The sequence below is a fragment of the Phodopus roborovskii genome, unplaced genomic scaffold (assembly GCF_943737965.1).
Source record: "Phodopus roborovskii unplaced genomic scaffold, PHOROB, whole genome shotgun sequence".
In the NCBI taxonomy this organism is placed as follows: Eukaryota; Metazoa; Chordata; class Mammalia; order Rodentia; family Cricetidae; genus Phodopus; species Phodopus roborovskii.
In genome coordinates, this window is record NW_026126480.1 from 16,484,289 (window position 1) to 16,505,245 (window position 20,957).

Here is a 20,957-nt window from a genome sequence, read left to right on the forward strand (position 1 = left end):
TGGAGAGCTAGAGAGGCAGTAGGAGGTCGGAAGGGAGGGACGGTGACCCGCTCTGGCCGGAGAGGGCCGGGGCGGGGCGGGGCCGGGCGGCGGGCGCGGCCGGACGGGAGTTCCCCGGAGAAGGCGCCTGCGGCCGGAGTCCCGGTGAGTGCGGGTGTCTCTGCGCCCTGCCCCACGTTGGTCCTGCAAACCTGTCTCTGCGATCTCTGCAGCAGTTAGGAACTGGGAGCCGGGGCCGCCCGCGAAGGACCTCTGTCCCCAACTCCGGGTGCTTGCAGCTTGTCCCCCCCCTCCCCTCCCCCCAGCCGTGCTCGCGGGTCGGGACTCGGTGCCTACAGACACCGACTCAGGAGGTTAGCAAAGTCCCTCCTACACTGCCACACCCCGACCACTTCGCGCCCAGTGGTCGTCCCGCTGCTCAAAGTCCTTCACAGACAACCACTGTCACTCTCGCAACGCCTAGCCCCCCATCCCAGCGCAGACACCTCTGTTCTGCAGAAAACAGAGCAGAACTCATCCTCTTGTCTCTGCTTTCCTGCAGTCCCCCAAGGCTTCTCCAGTCCCGGGTCTCAGTGCTGGGACGCTGCTATGGACGACATTTTTACTCAGTGCCGGGAGGGCAACGCGGTGGCGGTGCGCTTGTGGCTGGACAACACAGAGAACGACCTCAATCAGGGGTGAGCTGAAGCGCTGGAGAGTGAGAGAAAGGCTATCAGTCCCTTCTCTGCTACGTGGGGTGTTAATGTCGGGCGGGGGCAGCTGACTTTGTTAGCCAGTGTGAGGAGTAGTAAGCAGAGACTGTTGGAGGGGGGATCTACATAGAGGAAGCTGTGTCTGAACTGAATTTTTAAACTAAGCTTCACAATCGGGGGTTCCGGGTTGCTTTGCAGCCTCTGTGTCAAACGCAGACCAGAGTGCCAGGAAATTGCCTGGAATGACATATGGTTGGAGAATAGGTTTCTGTGCCCTAGAGCGTTGGATAGAAGTGGAAAAGGACAGATGCCTGTAAGCAAAGTTCTGAAGCTGTGTATCGATGAGACTGCCCATTTGTCTAATATCATCCTGGAAGTTGCCTCGAAGTGATGTTTTGGACTAGAATTGGGACAGTTGAAAAACTAGGAGTGATGAAATTCTCCCAGAGTTATAAGGATGAACTGGTTGACTTGGCATGAAAACTGAAGGTAATAAAGATGACCTGGGGTTTGTGAGGTTTGGGCATTTGGATACTTGGAAGTTGCTGATGTTCCATCTGGACTGATAAAGTTATGGTGACACTACAACAACTGGGAAATGTTGGGCAGGTTGTTGGTTATGTAGATTTGAAGTTCAGGAGAGGTCTGACTGGGAGACCAAGACACTGCAAATTATCATTTAAATGTGGTATCTGAAGATTCTGTAGTGTGAAAAAAATAGTACCTCAGAAGAGTAAAAAATTAAGGCAGAGGATTAGAAGCCTGTCTGACAGGGATCAACCATCTGAAGGAGAAATAGGAAAATGAATTAAGATTAGAGAATGTTTAATTAAAGAAGACTGGTCACTTGTAGCATGAGCTTCTGAGAAGTTAAAAACATGAATGAGTATCTTAAGTTATTACGTTTAGGTTATATTTGATCTTGTAAATGAAATTGCAGAGAACAGGAAACTGCATTATACTGGGTTCCTTTAAATAAGGAACACCACCAGTGGTGGTTGCTAGAGTTTTTATATCAAACATAATCAGTGCCCTCGAGATGGCAGGCTTCTGGAAGGGAGAAAAGTGAACTAGAAGTGAGGAAACAGAGAAAATATGAACACTTTCTAAAACGCTGGCTGATACAGGAAAGCAAGAAAAGCATTGTTGGAAAAGTTTAGTAGGTAGTTTTCACTTGCTTTTGGAGACAGGGTGTCTTGTAGTTCAGAGTGGCCTTCAACTCTCCATCCTACTGCCTCAGGCTCCTGAGTGCTAGGTTTTCAGTTTGCTATCACCATGTGTGACTAGAAGAGTGTACTTTTTTTGGTTGTCCTAGGCCAGGTTTCACCAACTCCCTTTAGGCTGTGTTATTTCTCTGTAATATTCAGTTTTTTCATTTTTCACATGACTTGTATGCTCTGGTACACACTGAGCCATGTTTTGTTGGTAAGGAAATAGTTTAGGCTGTTGTCCAGTGGGAGTGGCATTTTGGAAGATTCCTTGCTGTCAAAAGGTGAAAGGCTATTGTTAGGGAAACCAGAAAGATTTGGTGACTTGAGGGGATAGGGTGTGTTGGTGGTGGTGGTTAATTCCCTACAGGTTTTCTTGAGATAGTAATCTAGGCCCTGGGGTGACAGTAGGCAAAATTCAGTGCATTTATTTTTGTTCTCAAACTTGGGTTTACTCTGAGGCCAAGACTGCTGGAGGCTGTTAGGTCAGAACATATGAAAAGTCTGGGAGACAAGACTGATAGCAAGGGATATACTCACATCCTGGGGAAAGGTTTTTTTTTTTTTTTTTTTTCTGATTGTGTTAACAGATGAGGGCAAACTGGAGGAACAATTTTTTTTTTTTAAAGCTACATACCTCCTTCAGCTGTTGGGGGATTCTGGGTGACCAAGTCTGGATCAGCTCAAGGCCCCTCCTCCAGCCCCCCTCACAGGAAGTGACCACAGCACTAAGGCATCCAGAGGCTGCAGGCCTAAACCACAGACCGCCCCCTGTTCCACCCCTTAGATCTGCATCTCTGGACTGGAGGGAATCTCCTTTTATGGCTCCAGGCTGTCAGTTTGACCCAGCCCACCTAAATGTTTTGTTTGTACACTTTTCCTTATAAAATACATGTTCTTAGGGAACGGAAATACAAATCAGATAGTTTTATTTTAAAGCTTCCATTTATGTTTTCTTTTGTGTGTAAGTAGGAAAATCCTGTTTTGTGTTATCTGCCTCAGCAGTAATCAAAAGCATGTTTCCTTGTCACTATATCCCTCCAAAACATTTTAATTCCATTCCATTTTTAGATGTTAGTTACAATACCAAAGCCAAATAGTAAGTTTTTTCCCGCTCCTAAGTTATGGCCTGCCTTCTCCAAATGCCCCTCTCCCATTAACCTACATAGAAAGAATATCAGCTGTCAGGCTGTCCTCAAGCATATGATCTAACAGGCAAGACAGTCCAGTGTAAATCTACAGTAAGAAGAGACACAAGAAGCAGTGGAAACAAAGGATTACAGGTGTTGCTAAGGATCTGTGAGCTGAAGATACAGCATAGTGGTACAGCATGCGCCAAGTATGTACAAGGCCCTGGGTTTGACTCCTAATACTGTCAAACAAGGAGGCAGCAGAAGCCAAAGAACACAGGAAGAGTGCTATCACCTAATGAAGAAGTGCTAGGAAGAGGTTCTAGGAGATGGTCATTAAAGTAATAAACCTTACAGTTGTTGGGACATCTAAGTGACTGGGTGTGAAGCTCAAGGGGGAGTCTGAATTGAACTTTGTGAATTGCTGACATAAGAGCTAAGTACTAGAGAGACAAGCCTTTTCAGTGAGTATAGAACTCTACCATCAAAGCTTTTGTCCCTCCCAACTTTCAACTTCAGCAGTGTCTATGCCTTTCTCAAAGGGATGATCACGGCTTCTCCCCCTTGCACTGGGCCTGCCGAGAAGGCCGCTCAGCAGTGGTTGAAATGCTGATCATGCGGGGAGCACGGATCAATGTGATGAATCGTGGGGATGATACCCCCCTGCACCTGGCAGCCAGTCATGGACACCGTGACATCGTACAGAAGGTACACCCACACAAAGTGAGGTCAAGAACAGGCACTGTCATATGGAGAATGTATACTATTCTCCCTTTCCTCATGCCTAGAAACAAATACCTCATTTGGGACTGTTCTTTTCTTTTCTTGGCCATGGGGCACAGCTGTTGCAATACAAAGCTGACATCAATGCAGTGAATGAGCACGGGAATGTGCCCCTTCACTATGCCTGCTTCTGGGGTCAAGACCAGGTGGCAGAGGTAAGTACTCAGATCTCAAGTCCTAGGATGAGTGGGAAACAAATTGAGCATGGAACCATCAACCCATCTTGTCAGTCCTACCGTGTGACACAGGATGGTACACTGCATCTCTGTTCATGCTTGCTTGTAACTGACAGTTAACAGAGGCCCCCTAAATAAAACCATTTCTTTTCAGGACCTGGTGGCTAACGGGGCTCTTGTAAGCATCTGTAACAAGTACGGAGAGATGCCTGTTGACAAAGCCAAGGCACCCCTTAGAGAGCTTCTCCGAGGTTCATTCCCTACCCCTGGCTCCTGTCCTCTTGTCTTCCATCTCTTCCCTGTATACCACAATTAAGGCTAAGACTGTTTTTCCTCCCCAGAACGGGCAGAGAAGATGGGCCAGAATCTCAACCGAATTCCATACAAGGACACATTCTGGAAGGGGACCACTCGCACTCGGCCCCGTGAGTCATTACTGTGGGGGGAAGGGCTGTAATACAGGATTCTGGGCGAGGTGGGTTAGGGTGAAGCTGGGTACCTGACCTGCCCATATTCTTAGGAAATGGGACCCTGAACAAACACTCCGGTATTGACTTCAAACAGCTCAACTTTCTGGCAAAGCTCAACGAAAATCATTCTGGAGAGGTGATCCCTGCCCTTCTTGCCCCTCCCTCTCTAACACTCACAAACTGCTACTCTGTGTCTCTAAAGTTTTCTTCCAGTTAATGGAAAGAAAATAGTATAGCCTGAGCTAATGCCTCCTAACCTCCACCTGTCCTTCAGCTATGGAAAGGCCGCTGGCAGGGTAACGACATTGTAGTGAAGGTGCTGAAGGTTCGAGACTGGAGTACAAGGAAAAGCAGAGACTTCAATGAAGAGTGTCCCCGGCTCAGGTGGGACAGCAAAAGTGGAAGCTGTTGTTTCTAAGGAACCCCAGATAGTACTGAAAAGGGAAATTCTGTTGGGTCTTACCACTCTCTCCCTCTCCCAGGATTTTCTCACATCCAAACGTGCTTCCAGTGCTAGGTGCTTGCCAGGCTCCACCAGCTCCCCACCCAACCCTCATCACACACTGGATGCCATATGGATCTCTCTACAATGTACTACACGAAGGCACCAGTAAGGATGCTGGCCTTGTTGGGGAGGGCTAAAATAGGGGTGGTAAACTCTACAGTATTCTTACTTCCTGTTAGATTTCGTTGTGGACCAGAGCCAGGCTGTAAAGTTTGCTTTGGACATGGCAAGAGGTATGGCTTTTCTCCACACACTAGAGCCTCTCATACCTCGACATGCACTAAACAGCCGTAGTGTAATGGTGAGTCCACAAGTTCATTACTGGTTCCCGAAACCCTCTGCATGCCTACAATAGGGCCCACCTTTTTGAACTTTTCTTCCTCAGATCGATGAAGATATGACTGCTCGAATCAGCATGGCTGATGTCAAGTTTTCCTTCCAGTGCCCTGGGCGCATGTATGCACCTGCCTGGGTGGCCCCTGAAGGTAGGTGAAGGCATCATGTTGGGAAATTGAGAAGAACCAGCGAAGTAACAGTAGAAGAGGCAGACAGGACAGGCTAGGCAGCTGGAACAGTAAGCCCTATTCCTTCCAGCCCTGCAGAAGAAACCTGAAGACACAAACAGACGCTCAGCAGACATGTGGAGCTTTGCAGTGCTTCTGTGGGAACTGGTGACACGAGAGGTACCCTTTGCTGACCTCTCAAATATGGAGATCGGAATGAAGGTGAGCACAGACCTGCACACACTTGTATAGGGGTAGTGGTGCTGACAATCACTGTGGTAAGCTCTTCTCACAATTTGTACGGATATATAGTAACCCCATTGAAGGGTCAAAAGTTTTTTTTATCATATGATCAATTCCAATTCTGAAGTTCACCTTGTTCCTTGTACTTTCCAGGTGGCACTGGAAGGCCTTCGGCCTACCATTCCACCAGGTATTTCCCCACATGTGTGTAAGCTCATGAAGATTTGCATGAATGAAGACCCTGCAAAGCGACCCAAATTTGACATGATTGTGCCTATCTTGGAGAAGATGCAAGACAAGTAGGACTGGATGGTCCCTGCCCAGACTCCAGAGGTGTCAAAACACGGTTGGGGGAGTGTACTTCCCCAAAGCTGAAGGCCTCTGGTTGTCTCCCATCTCCAATCATGGTACTACCCCAATTATGGGGCTCATCCCTGCTCCCATTCCTACCACTGTAGCCCCAAAAGGGGCTTGGCTCAGAGCTTTGTCACTTGCCACATGATGTCTCCCAACATGGGAGGGATAAGCCCTGCCTGTCACAATAAAGTTTATTATGAAAACAGGCTGGTGTGGGGACAGAGGGAAAGACAAATACATCTGGGTTAGGTGGCTCAGGTGAAGTAGTGCGGCTTCTTCACATTGATACCATATTCGCTGAGGGCAGGGGTCAAGTCCTCCATGGTTAGGGTGTACTTGCGATCCTATGGAAAGAGGGAAGACCACCAGCTGAGCACAGTAATCCCAGATTCTATCCCCTTGTGGGAAACCCTGAGTAGGCCCAATACCTCCCCTAGGATGCTGCTTCCCCAAACGGGTTTCAGGATAGGTTAAGCCTATACTGCTGTGGAAGATGAGCCTCCTTTCACACCTTGCTCTTGCTCCGGGAGCTGCCAGAGGCTGTACCCTTCATTTTGCAGTGCTGTAGAGCGTCGTTGGCAATATCTGAGATGAATTTCTGGGCAGCAAGTGAGATGAGCCGAATTCTAGACAAAAGTTGGGGGGGGGGGGGGAGACGTAATGGGACATATAACAAACTGCACCCAGCACTCAACAGTCTAACCTGCCCTGAGTTTACTACTCACATGCGTGGGTCTGAAGCTTCAAAGCCAGCACGGTTCAGGTAATAACCAGTCACTGCATCTGGAATCTGAGAAATCAAATTGAACAGCGGTCAGTATTAGCCCTGACCCGATGCAGCGCGGGTGGGAAGGAGGAATAAAAAGAGCTAGCAGTGTAGAAAAGAGGACTCTTGAAAGACACGACTGCGAGCCAGATGGCCTTATTCAGGAGGGAAGCCCACCGTAGGCGTGTAATCCTCCAGCTGCATCAAGAAATCCACCAGAGGCGTGCTGGACACTACAGGCTTCACTTCTCCGTTGGCCGCGCTCGGCAGGGCGTAAACCCCGTTAGACATCGCCCCTTCAGGGGGAGCCGCGCCGCCCGCTGCCACCGAAGCTGAGAGAGAACAACCGGGGGTGAGAAGAGCAGGGGTCCCCGCGCCGCGGGGCCCAGTCCGCGACTGCCCCCCTCCCTCCCTCGGCCCGGCGCTCACCCGGGCCGCGCCGCTCCGCCGGCTCCCCGGCTCGCGCCGCCACGGGGCCCGTCCCCGTAGCGGCGGCCCCAGTCCCGGGCCCCCCTGCTGTCCCCGCGGGACTGGCTTTGTTCTCCGCGGCTGTGCTGGTGGGCAGCGCGGCGGGAGCCGACACCGGGGGCGCCGGACCCGCGACCGAGGCGGCACAGGCCGGCGCCGCCTCGGGGTCCGCGCCGGAGCCGCTGCAGCTCATGGGGCTGGTGGGAGAGGCGGCGAACAGAGCCGCTTCCGCTTCCGCTCGCCCAGGCGCACGCCGCGTGACGTCACAGTTCCCGCCCACCACTCTAGGCAGGCCTGCGGCTGGCAGGCTCTGAAGCCGCCGCCGCAGCAGGCGACCTCTGGTTGGCTGTGGGTAGATTAGGTGTAACCTACAAGGCTGAGGCGAACTGTGAGAGATTATGGCTTTAAACCCGCGGCTCAACCCCCGCCCGAGTGGGGCCGGAGAGCATCCGAGACTGCACACTTCACATGTGTGCACAGACTTTGCTTGGGGACTCAACGATTAGAGACATTTCTTCACTACCAGTCTCCTGACAGGCTTTATTCTTTGTAGTTCCCTTACTCAGCCATTTAAGGGTTGTAGTGGATTTGGTGACTATCCCACCAACCCACCCACCCTGAAGAAATGACATGCTAAAGTCACAGTGAGTGAAGCACAACGGCAGTTCAACAGTCATTTATTTAATTCATATTTGCCAACTACTGGCCTAGACCTAGGGATACAACGTTAAGTAGGATAAGATTCTGATTCACTAGCAACAGTCTAGGAAAGGAAAGCAAACAAACTGGCAATTTCAATTCTATATGGAAGTTTCCCAGCTACATGTAGGAACAGTGCAAGGAAGAAAGGGAGCTAACATCAGCTGCCTAATTCCAAGTGTCAGTATCAACGTTTATTCCCTGATTTTTAAGGCATGTTTCAATGCCCCTGACTTTTACTCAGTAATTTTTGAAGAGTTTGTACAAGTAAATACACTGCTTTATCTTGCCCATGGGTAGAAAGTCAAGAATGTTGAGGGGCTTTGGGAGTGGCTCCCCACCCCAAGTGCTTCCTGCAGTTTAGTGGAAAACAACATGGGCTCAAAGCTAATGCAGTAGCAATGGAGACGAAGAGGTGAGGGTGTGTGTGGTGAGGGTGTGTGTGGTGTGTGTGTGTGTGTGTGTGTGTGTGTGTGTGCGCGCTATTTTTGAGGCTGGTTCTCACTATGTAGCCCTGGCTTGCCTGGAACTCTCTATGTAGACCAGGATGGCCTAGAACTCACAGAGACTTGCCTGCCTCTGCCCCGTGAGGGCTGGGATTAAAGGTGAGCACCACCACACCAGCTGAAGATGTATTTGAAAGGTAAAGTCAGTAAAACTTGTTGGTTGAAGTTAATGGGGTGAAAAAGAAAATGAGAGCTAAGGGTTGTAGGTTTTGAAAGAGGCATTGTATCATATACCAAGAAATGAAATAGCTGAGGTTTAGGTAGGAGGAAGATGAAGTATTGAGGTATCTCACATTTGAGGTATCAATCACTGTGGGTATAGATGTCAGTGATGTGTTTGAATGACGATGAATGAAATGAGAGCAAAAAATTAAGGCTGGAGCAATGAAGAACACCCGAATCCCAGGAGGTAGCAGAAAAGGAGGCTAGCCGGTGTGGTTAGAGTGGGTATGCACTGGTAGCTAAGGAGAAAGGGTGAACAGGGAACTGATGAAAAGAGCGAAAACCCAGGCTCACAGAAGCTAGATGTTTGCAAATATCTACCAGCTGAAATAAAAACCAAATGTTGCTTTACTGTAGCCAAAAAGGGGGAAATTAAATGTAAATTAAAAAAAAATTACTGCCAGGCATTGGTGGCAAATGCCTTTAATCCCAGCACCTGGGCAGCAGAGGCAGGCGGATTTCTGTGAGTTTGAGGCCAGCCTGGTCTACAGAGCTAGTTCCAGGACAGGCTCCAAAACAATATAGAGAAACCCTGCTTTGAAAAAAAAATTTTTTTTTGTTGTTGAAGCAAAATTTAAAGGTGACATTCATTTTTAATGGCCTGTTTATTTTGTTGAGAAATTTTACCAATGAGAACATATTTAAAACACTTTGAGTTTACAAATGTTTTACTTTCTTTAGAATATGAGATTGTTGGCAATCTGTTCTTGAAAAACAAACAAACAAAACAAAACAAAACAAAAAACAAAGATTAAAGAAGTGCATACTGGATAAAATATCAGGGAGACCATTGCACCTCAGTGCCAGGAGAAGAAGGACTAAACAATTAGTGCAAAGGTCTTATTCCAGTGAATTGAGAAGGAAACTTGAAGAGAAATAGAGCATACAGTCAGTGCAGAGGTGGTAAGTTCCGGACGGACCTGCTAGTATCAGTAATGCGAGACAACCTCCTCATCTTCCTTTCACATCTCAAGTTGGAAAGAGGAAGAAGAAATGGGGAAGAGTCAAAAAAAAAAATAAGCTGGTTATAGCATCTTGTTGAGTTAGGAGACCTGAGTTTGATGCAGCACAGTAGGGTTGGGAGTCAAGTCCTGCTCACAGCATTTGAGGGTTAGGGAAAGATGTCTGCAGGAGGCAAGAGTTGAGAGTTTAGCAGGGCTTCCATTGAGGCAGAATAAGGGACTAATCCTTCTCTTGTAGAACAGGGGACAATTCTACTTTCCCAGCAGGAAAGGGTCAAGGGTTGAGTAGAGTCTTCAGTAGAGCTGGGAAGTTGGGTGTTCCCCAACCTGTCACAGGATCCCAGCCAGGACCAGAGCAGAAACCCTGACCCTCCACTTCTTCATTCAGACAGGACTCGTGGCAGCCATGGGTTACCTGGGAGGAGGTGGTGGACATCAGATCTGGGCCTGCTGGTACCCATATTCTTAGACAACACCTTATTTATACTCATATCATAGAGGCAATCCCATATAGCAAAAGTGTCCCAAGTTCTTATCATCCTTCCCCATATTCTCTGACAACATCCAGCTTCTGTCCTCTAACACTTACATCAAAGAGTCCTGCTCCATGCTGCTGATAGAGCCTTGGATTAAGAAAGCCAAGAGGGGGGCGGCCATTGAGGATTCTGTGTTCATTTATCAAGGATAAAATTCCCCCAAACACTGGAGTAGAGGCCTGCAAGATGGAGATGCAAGAATAGGTCAGGGTTTCAGAGTGATTAGACTTTTGAGGAATGATGCTTGCAAAGGTCAGAAGTCTAAGGAGTCAGGGGTGCAAGACTTTATACGTAAATGAGTGAGGGTAGTTCCTGAAGAGAAGTTTCAGAGCCAAGCTGATTCTCACCGAGGTTCCAGATACCCATGGAATGGGGACCTTGTTGCTGACTACCCAGTAGCCATCAGAAAGTGCAGCAACATCTGGGTAGGCACGGCCACTAGCATTGAAGTAACTAGATGGTGGTAGGTGAGAGCTGGACTTCAAGAATTTGGCCACTGCTTCCTCCTGAAGGACATTTCTGAGTGTGAGTATTGGTCAGCAGCCTGTTCAGCTGACTGCTGGACTGAGGATCCCCACCCCCATCCTCCATATATCCACTTGAACACGCACAAACCTGGTATGAAGGCTGTGGGAAAACATTGCTGAAGCCTCCACCACTGATATAGTCAACTACTTCATTTGTGATTTGGAATGGATTCCTGAAGGAGGTGCCACCCACGGTAGTGACATAGGGGCTAAAGAGAAGACAGTATTCACAGATAGTGGGTGACTCCAAGATGTGTGGAGGGTGGGTGTGGTCTGGGTCTTACTGCAAAAGGGAGTAAGACTATAAAAACCTGCATACAGTGTTTACTGAGAGACAGGTAAAGCTGAAGGCTGAGCCATAGCAGCACCTGGTGGGGTCAAAGCCATAAGTGAAAGATTTGAGGGGTACTTACCTAGAGGCAGGGAAGCTAGGACGGAACTTGTGTTTTCCAGAGACAGACCAACACCCAGCTCCAGTGTCACCTGGGAGAGACAGATTAAATACTCAGATTAGTTGGCGAGAGCTTGGGGAGTAGGCTAATATGGCAGAGAAGAAATGTAGGTGTCACCTCTTATTGCAGGTCAGAGTTTACAGGTCATGTCAGTCCCTGTTAAGGTTCTGAATTTCTATTATGAGGCAGAAACCAGGCTGAAGTGTCAGTTGGGGCAACATGTCCATTGGATAGGTGGGAAGCCTAAGTTTAGGGTAGAAGGTTACCTGAGGCAAAAAGTAGGGTGAGACCCCGAGCAGCAGCCTTCATGAACTCAGTGTTGACTCTCTGGATGTAAGTGCTGCTGAGGGAGTCTTCATCATCTCCGTAACTCACAGTATGTACATGTGGCAAGGTTGACTCATTGCTGAGAAGCAGGAGCCACTGCAAGAAGGGCTCCTGTGCCTCATGCCGGCCTGGATTGTTTTAAAAGAAGGAATATGGGTGGTCACTGAAGAATTGCCAGACTCTACCTGCATCCCCTCAATAAAATGAAGCAGAGATCAACAGCCTGCACAAGCCCATTCCCTACCCCACCCCCCAACTAATTCTCTTAGCAATACCAGGGCTACTGTAGACCCAAGTGGAGATGTTGGCACCAGCACTCATCAGGTATTCCACATCTAGACTGGCCTCGATCCCAGCTCGGCCTCGTCCCTGTTTTCCGACCACTCTGGCCACTGATGCCTGGTGTGCAAAACTGCCACCGAACAGGCGCATGAACTCAGTCAAATCTGAGTCATGGAAATATTGTTCCAGGAACTGTGGAACAGTCAAATCAGGGATCATGGATCAGAGAGTGGGGCCCAGGATAGTAAGGCCCTAACGATATCTTGAGGTTGGGAGGACCCCAGGGCTTTGCGTGACTCACCTGGGCACAGGCCTGGCTATTGTTGGTGGTGCCAGAGCCCACATCTTGTGCTGTCAGGTTGTATCGCTGACGGAGCACAGATGGAGTCACTCCCAGGTGCAAGCCAACAGTTTTGACTCCCTGTGGCTCAGGGCGTTGTCTCAGAGATGATGTAGGGGGAAAACGGTGCAGTCCCCCTACTGTGTAAAGGAGTCAGGTTTAAGGAAGGCTTACAGACACTCCCACTTACTTTACTACTGGCAACACCCTATGCCTCTTAGGCATTTAAACTCTAGCCTCTAGATCTGCCTTCCCCAACCTCCACCAATCCCATTGGGTTTACCAAAGTCCACATGAGGGGCCAAGGCCTGGGGGAGCTGGTAGGGATGTGGGGACCTTACAACATGGGTCTCTGCAGGTCCCCCCACATAGCGATGAAACTCAGCCCCAGGGAGCAGCAGCTCAGCCTGCCTGGAAGTCAGAAAACAGGAATCATGGAGGGGAGCAGAAGTGGCCTGAGCTCCACTAAGCAGCCAGTCATCATCCCCTCGTGCATTAGTTATACCCACAGGCTCTCAGCAAGCTTTCAACTTCCTCCTTTGGGGGTATTTTGTCTCTTTGGTGGGACAATTAACTCCATGGGGCAATCATTATTTCTCACCAAACACTCAACCAGCAAGTCAGAAAGTCCTGTGTGGTCACTGAATGGCAGTTCCGGGCTCCAGCTGCCAAGAGCCATTTTTGGACTGTGCTCAGGGTCAGTGGTGATGGTTGGACCAGCTCAGCTACATCTTCTAGGGTTAGGTACTTTCCTGCAGGGATTCAAAAGAGGACCTTATCTTGATTAGTGGCTCTCCTGGGTTGCTTGTTTGGACCTCAGTCAGTAGACATCAAGACTTCCCAAGGAGGATTGTGTAGATGATAGTTATATTGGAAGTATAAGGAGAGAGAAGGCTGGAGAGACTTGGAATGTCATGGCCAGTACACAGCATGTACTACCACAGTCACAGAAATTCAAGGAGGCTAATAAACTTTAAATGCCCCACTTTAAGCTTATCTTCAAAACTTTTTTTCCAAACTTTTGGAGCCAATAACACAGAACTATCTAATTTAGCTCAGATCTTCATACTTGTTTCTTTTAAACAACATAATGTGAGTCATTCTTTCCTGCATGCAAGGAGAAGCTTCTTGGGTGATCTGAGGATGCCCCTCCCCACCTCCATTCTTCCATTCTACACACACACACTCACAAAATACACACAGACTCACAAAATACACACACACACACACACACACACACACACACACACACACACTTGCCTCACCATGCAGGACTTTAAGCAGGGGAAGGATCCAATCGAGCACGACCATCAAAGAGAACGCTCTGGAATAGTGTGGGGAGTACTCTGGGGAATAGGGCAAAGGAAAGGAAACTGCAAACCAGTCAGGGTGCTGGGCAGGAGTCCAAGAGAGAGGATAAACAACTGTGTTGGTGGTAAGAGGGATGGCCAGGATGGATTAATCCAAAGACAATTTAGGAGTTCAACTAGCAACTTCAGTATTGGAACAGAGAAAGTAGGAGTAGATACAACATCGGGGGAAGGATCATGATCTGATAATCACTTATACATACTAAGTGCTATTTCTCCATTTGGTAGCTAGTAAGTAGAAGTCAAAATTTTAATCTAGATCTGATTATAAAACATGTTCTTAAACACATCTACTACACCCCTACACTCATCTTACTGGAAACTGAATCTAGGGTTTTTTACACATGCTAGGTGAGTACCCTACCATTGAGCTAACTAAGCCCTCACCCCACCCCGCCAAAACAAACAAACAAACAAAAACACTTAAAAATTCTTGACAGTCTTGCTACACAGGCAGGCAGGCCTTGGATTCAAAAATCTTCCTGTTTTAGCTTGAGAAGCTAGGATTACTAGGCCTAGATTTGTTAATTACTTTTTAAGACTGAAGAACTCGGGTGGAAGATTTGGGGTGTGTTACTGCCATTTGTGTCATACCAGAAACATGACCCTACATGATCTGCATCAGCCAATGCCTGCCTGTCCCTGCCTCCCGCTTCCTGCCCCCACTTCTGATAGGCACCATATTGAGGAGAGCTGGGATCCGACACAGCCTGCACCAGCTCCGAGAGTCTTTCCAGGTTCTGCTGTTTCAGGGCAAAAGTGAGACTCAGCTCTTCTTCAGGGTCCACGCGGCCCAGAGACACCCAGCCTGGGGGAAGCCTGCAGGGTCAGGGATATATATGACTTGGTTAGGTCATAGATGGGAATTCCATCCAGATCATGGAGGGTTTGGGATTAAAAACTGAGACTTTGGGTGGGATCCCAGATGCAGGTAAGTTTCAGAGGAGGTTAAGGCAGAGTGGCTGGTAAGGCTAGAGAGCACTGTAACAGTATAAGGGTGAGGAAGGCTAGGACCAAGTCAGTGGCCACAGAGAAGGGTATGGGGAAGGCACAGACAGTACTAAATCAACTCACATCCACCGCTGGTCCGGCTCAGGGCTATAAGTGCATTGGCCAGTGATGACGAGAGCAAGGAGCCCTAGGAGGCTGCAGGAACAGCATGTGGGTTTTATCAGGAGCGGATCACCACTGTATCCCCTCTACATGTAACCCCTCTAATGTAATCCCCTTTAGCTACCCTCCCCACTTCAATTTCTCACCAGGTTTGGCGTCCCATTTTAGATTTCGGCTGATCTGAAGTCATGTGACAAGTCACATGAGCACTGTCTGTCACCTCCTCCATCTTCCTGCCTGGTAACTAGTGACGTTGCTGACTCCTCCCTCCCAAGTGAGCTGTTTTGAGCTCACCTCCTGGACTGTACTGAGTGAGCCTAGGGCTCTTCACCTGCTACCCAAGTCTGTCTCTCCAGGAATCACAAAGGAGTGAGCTGTGATGGTCCATAGGTGTGGGCTACACCTGGCTGTGCAGTATTAGAAAACTAAGTTCTCAGAGCTTAGTTTTTTTTTTTTTTTTTTTTAATTTAAAAGCAACCTACCTCATACGTGGGAGTGAAAGCAAGCAAATCATGTAGCTGAGACTGACCTGACAAAGACTCTCAACAAAGTGAGATCTTATTAATGTGGACATTTTACATTTTATAGTTCTTGGAGATATATATATATAATATATATATATTATATATATATATGGACAGGGTTGAGGACCTCTTCACTTGTCCACTCTTGTAACCACCCCTATGTTTTCTGGACCCTCAGGCTTAGAACCCTTGAGTTCTCTCTATTCAGCCAGTGTTTCCAGGAAACTACTACATCTGAGTTCTTGCCCAAGTTGGGGGGGGGGGGAGTTCGGAGAGACCAAGGCTAGGCTCCTGAGCTCCCAGTGTCAGCCTTCTCCAGATGTCCAGATACATTCCATCCCTCTGTATGTAACCCAGGCATCCACAGTACTATTCCAGGTGACTTGTGGTTACCCTGACAGAACAGAGCCGGAGGCTGGATACAAACTGCAGTTTATTAAGGCTCCAGAGTGAGAATTGGCACTTGTTCTGGGCAGGGGCAGGGGTGTCAGAGGAACCCAAAGAAGTTGGGACCTAACAGGTTGGAGGGACCTCCCCCATCCTCCTACACCCCAATAAATAAAGTCTCAGCTCCATTTGCAGGGTGCTGGTGCAGGACAGGAAGTATTGGCTGAAGAGAAACCAAGGCTGTTGCCTCATTCTTATTTCTCCCCACACTGGATATATGTCCCCACAGGTCAGTGACCAACAGACCCTCCGTGGTCCTAGTGCTCAGAAGACTGGGGTGAAATGTGGGACCTGTCCCAACTGCAAGAGTTTGGGATGGAGAGATGGGGACTGGTGGTAGCCTCCCCATGGCCAGTCATGGTCTGAGGCGGCCCAGGGCAGGCTGAGAATGGGGCCTGCTTTGGGGACACTGTACGTATCCCAGGTCGGGGCCCAGTTAGGGCCACAGCTAGATGCGCAGCTCTGTGTCATCAGGCGGCTCCAGGCCAGACTCTGTGCTGAGTGCTGAAGCTGAGGGGCCCTGGGCTACCCCGAATGGTGAGACAACAGGGGAACGAGCAGCCAAAGGAGACAGTGAGGGTGAGAAGCTGGGAGACATGGCCGCGGAGGACAAGGAACCTTCATGGCTGATGGGAGAGCGGTGAGAAGCTGGTGGGAAGATGGCCCGGGCTGCAGCTGTGCTTGCAGGTTTTGGGGGTACAGACTTGGCTCCTGGGTGGGCCACAGCTGTGATGAGGGGTGGCGGGTCAATACGGGGAGCAGGAGGACATGGCCGCGCTTCATCCTTGAGCCGAGCTATCTCTGTGAAGACACTGGCCAAAGGCTGGAATTGAGGGCACCAGCTCAACAGGTAGTCCCAGTTATAGCTGCCACGGAGCTCTTCCTCACCAGCTACGATGGCTGTCAGAGCACCAGCTACACATGGCTTTCCATCTGCTGGGAAGCCATAGTCCCCAGTGGGTGCAGGGCTCAGGCCACAGCCCCCCAGGAAAGCTGTAGCAGTAGATGGAGGTCCCTCCTCGCGGTACAGAGTGGCTCCTGCACCTGGCAGCAGCAACCCTGCCTTTCGGCCCTTATACCAGGTGTCAGGGGCAGGAGGCTCACAGGATGTGTCACTCAGTCCATCTGCATCCTGCTGGATGCCTGAATCAGGGCCTCGAGCAGCCAGGGAGGAGGCAACACTGGCCACCCGGGGAAACTCATTGATCATGCGGATCTCGTCATCTTCTGCAGCCTCTGCTGAGCCGCGGCCACTTGAATGTGAAGGGTCCAGGGAGCCACCACGAGGATAGGGTCCTCCAGCTCCTGGCCCACCATAGCTGGGGAGAGTCTGATGATACAAGTGTTCAGAGGGTGGTGGACTCGGGGGATCCCGGCCCAGCTTCTGTAATGAGCTACTGGCTATGGGTGCTGCTTGTGACATCGGGCCAGGGGCTGCCTCAGCCTTGCGGTTCCGTGCCCGAACAAGGCCCAGGACCAGAGCTGCCAGAGCAAGTACCACCACAACTCCCAAAGAGGCTGCCACAGCTCCCACCAATAGCAAGTTGAGGTCAGGTGCCAAACCCAGAGCAGTGTGGGTGATATCCACAGTCACAGGCACCGTGGCACTCCGGGACCCAGGCAGAGGCCCTCTTGCTACCACCTCCAGCCTTAACTCCCGAGGTGCTTCGCGTCGAGTTCGGCCCCCGCCCCCAGAGGTGGTTGTTCCACTTCCTGGTGCCCGACTGTCCACTCGCAGGTACAAAGCACCTGTCGTCTGGTTGATACCAAAATAGGGGGAAGAGGTAGCCAGCGAATAGAGCACCAGGCCATCAGCACCCCCATCCTCATCTGTGGCCTGCACATGACCCAGGCTGTGGCCACGCTGGGCACCTTCTGGCACTTGGAAATGGAAAGTTGGAGCCAGGAATACAGGGTCATATTCATCTTCTCCAGTAACCAGCACTGACACAGTGACAGAGGCTGAGAGATTCCCAGCATCAGCAGCACCCACCAGCAGACGGAAGCTTCCTGTGTGCTCATAGTCAAAGGGCACCCGTGCCCGCAGTTCCCCTGTTGAGCTGTTCAGTGAAAATGCCTCACGACCTTCAGACCCTGGCACTGTTTCCAACAGGCTGTATTGAAGTCTACCAAAAGTCCCAGCATCCCCATCTATTGCATGTAGTGTGGTCACAAGAGTGCCTGGAGGCTGGTTCTCAGCAAGGCTAGTGCTGAGCAGGTTCAAGGGGAAGGCTGGACCATGGTCATTCACATCCTGAACCTCAACTGTTACTGGTACCAAAGCAAAGTGTGTTCCGGCAGGATCAGCTGCCTGCACCACAAGCTGGTGCCGAGCCTGGGTTTCACAGTCCAGAGGATGGGCCAGACGCAAAGTGCCAGAATTCTCATCCAGCTCAAAGAGCCCCAAAGGGTCACCCGAGCTGAGGGTAAAACGCACAAGGCCATGAGGTCCAGGGTCAGCATCAGAAGCCTCCACATGCAATAGCTCAGCTCCAACAGGCATGTCCTCAGGTACTGTCACACGGTAGGATGCTCGGGAAAAGACAGGTGGGTTATCATTGACATCCAGTACAGTGACCGTCACTGGCACGGCTGAACTGCGGGGTGGCTGTCCCCGATCAGTTGCAGCCACAGTTAGATTGTACTGTGTCAGGCTTTCAAAGTCTAGAGGCTCAAGCAACACGAGGCAGCCCAATGCCTGAGGACCTGGTCCAACACCCTCCCCAGCCTCAGCCAGCCGGGGTTCCAGCTGGAAGACTCGGCCCCGATTGCCACTGATGATGCTGTAGTCCACAGTGGCATGGGTGCGGCTTCCATCAGCATCTGTGGCCTCCAGGGTGAGCAGGGTGGAACCAGGGGGCAAATCTTCAGACACAGCAACACGGTAGTGTGGTAGCGTGAAGCTCGGGGCATAGTCATTCTGGTCCTGAAGCTGCACATGCACTGTGGCCCGTGCAACTCGGCCTGGAGTCCCATGGTCTCGCGCTTCCAGCACCACATCCACCATTCCTGGCCCCTCATGGTCCAAGGCTACTGCTCCTGCTGTTGTGAATAGAGTTCCTGAGACAAGAAGGGCAGGGAAGGAAATAAGCATTCAATAATGTCAATGAGGCAACAAGAACAGTTCTCCAGAGTCTAGGCATGGCTTGGAGAGTCAGACTCCTAGGAGCACTGGAACAGTAAGCCATGTCCTCAGGTACTCAGAGCTCAGGAAACAGCTTCTAGACATACAGTCAGGAGGGACCTTTCCTAAAGATAGGGGGCAGCGGATGTCCTCCCTGGGTCAGAGATGCAGGAGTTGAGATATGATGAAGTAGCAAATGTTAGGACTGATTGCCAAATCTAACTCAATAGCCAGTGACAAAGGGAAGACATACCATTGTTGGGGTCAACACTGAAGCCCTCAGCAGGGGAAGCCAGATGGTAGGAAATGTGACCATTGGCGCCAGAGTCTCTGTCAGTGGCAGAGACGGAGAGAATGGCACTGCCTGGTGGGGTGTGTTCCAACATCATCACCTGAAGAGTAACAGAAAGTATTGGAGGCCGAGCTTCCCAGCTGAGCTGCTGCCCCCTTAGCCTATGAGCTGGAAGTTGGCTCCATTAACTATACTTGGTGTTCAGCGTAGAACTATACTCCCTAGCATTGGAATAGGAACTCCCCACCTTCTCCCTTCTCACAGGAATGCAGTTCACAGGACTCGGAAAGCTGGCCTAAAATAGAACGCTCCCCATCCATTTCCACATTAACCTCAACTCTAGCCACTTCTGCCTCTGTTATATTGCTTCAACAGGAACAGTCCCAGGCCCAGGTATGGGGACATCCAGAGAGAGAGCTGGTACCTGGTAGAGGCTCTGTGAGAAGGTAGGTGCATTGTCATTGACATCCTCCACAAACACTGTGAGGTTGGCATGGCCCTCATGAGGTCCATCATGTGCCAGCAGCTGTAGGTGGTAGCGGTCACATTGCTCAAAGTCCAGGGGGCCCGTCAGGGAGACACGTCCTCCATAGCGGCCAATACTGAAGGGATCCTGAGGCCCAGATGGGCTCAGCACATACCATAGCACTGGTCCAGAATCCACATCATTCCCAGTTACCTGTGCGATCTCTGAGCCCAACAGTGCATCTGCCAAACACGAAGGAAAGGTGATTGCAGTGTTCTTCTCAAGACAGGTGCCCTTTACACCTCTTGTTTTACCCAGCCCTCACCTTCTGACACTTGGAGCTCCCAAGGCTGGGGGATGGTGGGGCGATTGTCATTGGTATCGATGACCATCACTGTCAGGGTAGCTGAGCCCACCAGGGCTGGGCTTCCTCTGTCTGTGGCCATCAGTACCAGCCTAGATATAAAGCATAGTCAGGGAGCAAGGCCAAGAGATAGGAATGAACCCTGGGAAGGGCAAGGAGGATTCAGGACAAAGCCCAGCTTTGGAGGAATTCGAGGTGTGGCCTATGGAGTGAGAGAAATTCAAGAAAGGGCTTGAATCTATACAGATTCAAGATGGGGTCTTGGACCCACAGGTGCCAGGTCTCACCGTGTTTCAGCCCAGATTTCCCGGTCCAGGATAGCTGTGGTAGTGATAGTGCCTGTAGCTGGGTCTACATGGAATAAACCCCGTGCTGGCTGGGACGCAGCCAGACTGTAGGAAATCTGTCCTCCAGAGCCTTGATCCAGGTCATCCGCTTCCACCTAGTAAGTGTAGAAGATTGCTGGCACTGGTGTGGCCACAAACAAGTCTAACCAGCCCTGTCCCTTATCTTCCCACCACACCCCACACCTGCAGCAGGGGCCCCTCCAAAGGTCGGGACTCTGGAAGGAAAGCCACATAGTGAGGCCGCAGGAAACGGGGAGCGTTGTCATTGGTGTCTTGAAGGGTCAGGGTCAGCACTGAGAAAGCAAAGGCTCCTCCACTCTCTGCTTGGAGCACCAGTCGTAGCCTTGGGCTTGTCTCAAAGTCAAGCCCCTCTGCTGAGCGAACTGTGATGGCTCCTATGGGAGACAGGCTGCATCAGTGACATCTTCTTTCCTTGCTCTGGAGCCTCCTCTGAGGGCAACTCCTCCTCCCCTCAAACTCCTCTGGCCCAGAGAACCTACTCCTCCAGGAGCCTTTCTCCTTTCAGGACTTACCCGTGCTAGGCTGGATGGAGAATATCCCTTTCTCATTCCCACTGAGAATGCTATAGGTGATTGGTCCATTTGAGCCCCCTGAATGGACAGCCTTTGGGGAGATGACTGGAGTTCCTGGAGGGAAGACAAGAAAGGAAACATGGTATTGGCTGGACTGTGGTCACTACATTGTCAGTGACTAACCCCAATCCCTCCAGGAGTTCAAATATGGGACATGTAACTG

General features: G+C 50.3%; 4 protein-coding genes across 4 annotated transcripts in view; 1 reads left to right on the forward strand and 3 right to left on the reverse strand.

Moving 5' to 3' along the window:
* Positions 1–6,272, forward strand: Ilk (integrin linked kinase). The gene is made up of 13 exons (XM_051192558.1): positions 1–144; positions 542–677; positions 3,573–3,738; positions 3,873–3,968; positions 4,144–4,240; positions 4,331–4,414; positions 4,510–4,595; positions 4,734–4,843; positions 4,942–5,069; positions 5,144–5,265; positions 5,350–5,449; positions 5,559–5,689; positions 5,864–6,272. The coding sequence occupies exons 2-13, from the start codon at positions 589–591 to the stop codon at positions 6,011–6,013; spliced, it is 1,359 nt and encodes a 452-aa protein (XP_051048515.1). The 5' UTR covers positions 1–144; positions 542–588; the 3' UTR covers positions 6,014–6,272.
* Positions 6,241–7,531, reverse strand: Taf10 (TATA-box binding protein associated factor 10). The gene is made up of 5 exons (XM_051192562.1): positions 7,263–7,531; positions 7,011–7,165; positions 6,793–6,857; positions 6,579–6,693; positions 6,241–6,411 (listed from the first exon to the last, which is right to left on the reverse strand). The coding sequence occupies exons 1-5, from the start codon at positions 7,492–7,494 to the stop codon at positions 6,322–6,324; spliced, it is 657 nt and encodes a 218-aa protein (XP_051048519.1). The 5' UTR covers positions 7,495–7,531; the 3' UTR covers positions 6,241–6,321.
* Positions 7,532–9,316: 1,785 nt separating this feature from the next.
* Positions 9,317–14,888, reverse strand: Tpp1 (tripeptidyl peptidase 1). Its single transcript, XM_051192557.1, has 13 exons — positions 14,784–14,888; positions 14,599–14,670; positions 14,204–14,343; positions 12,756–12,906; positions 12,438–12,565; positions 12,116–12,294; positions 11,808–12,006; positions 11,472–11,660; positions 11,167–11,236; positions 10,842–10,962; positions 10,574–10,732; positions 10,280–10,405; positions 9,317–10,105 (listed from the first exon to the last, which is right to left on the reverse strand). The coding sequence occupies exons 1-13, from the start codon at positions 14,864–14,866 to the stop codon at positions 9,965–9,967; spliced, it is 1,758 nt and encodes a 585-aa protein (XP_051048514.1). The 5' UTR covers positions 14,867–14,888; the 3' UTR covers positions 9,317–9,964.
* A 689-nt stretch (positions 14,889–15,577) lies between these two features.
* Dchs1 (dachsous cadherin-related 1) overlaps positions 15,578–20,957 on the reverse strand; it is a 33,163-nt gene continuing 27,783 nt past the window's right edge. Inside the window, exons 15-21 of the mRNA XM_051192564.1 lie at positions 20,735–20,848; positions 20,385–20,596; positions 20,142–20,296; positions 19,816–19,946; positions 19,449–19,732; positions 18,986–19,124; positions 15,578–18,668 (exon numbers count right to left, since the gene is read on the reverse strand). Coding sequence (XP_051048521.1) covers positions 16,057–18,668; positions 18,986–19,124; positions 19,449–19,732; positions 19,816–19,946; positions 20,142–20,296; positions 20,385–20,596; positions 20,735–20,848 — 3,647 coding nt within the window. The 3' untranslated portion in view covers positions 15,578–16,056. The remainder of the gene's footprint in view (positions 18,669–18,985; positions 19,125–19,448; positions 19,733–19,815; positions 19,947–20,141; positions 20,297–20,384; positions 20,597–20,734; positions 20,849–20,957) is intronic.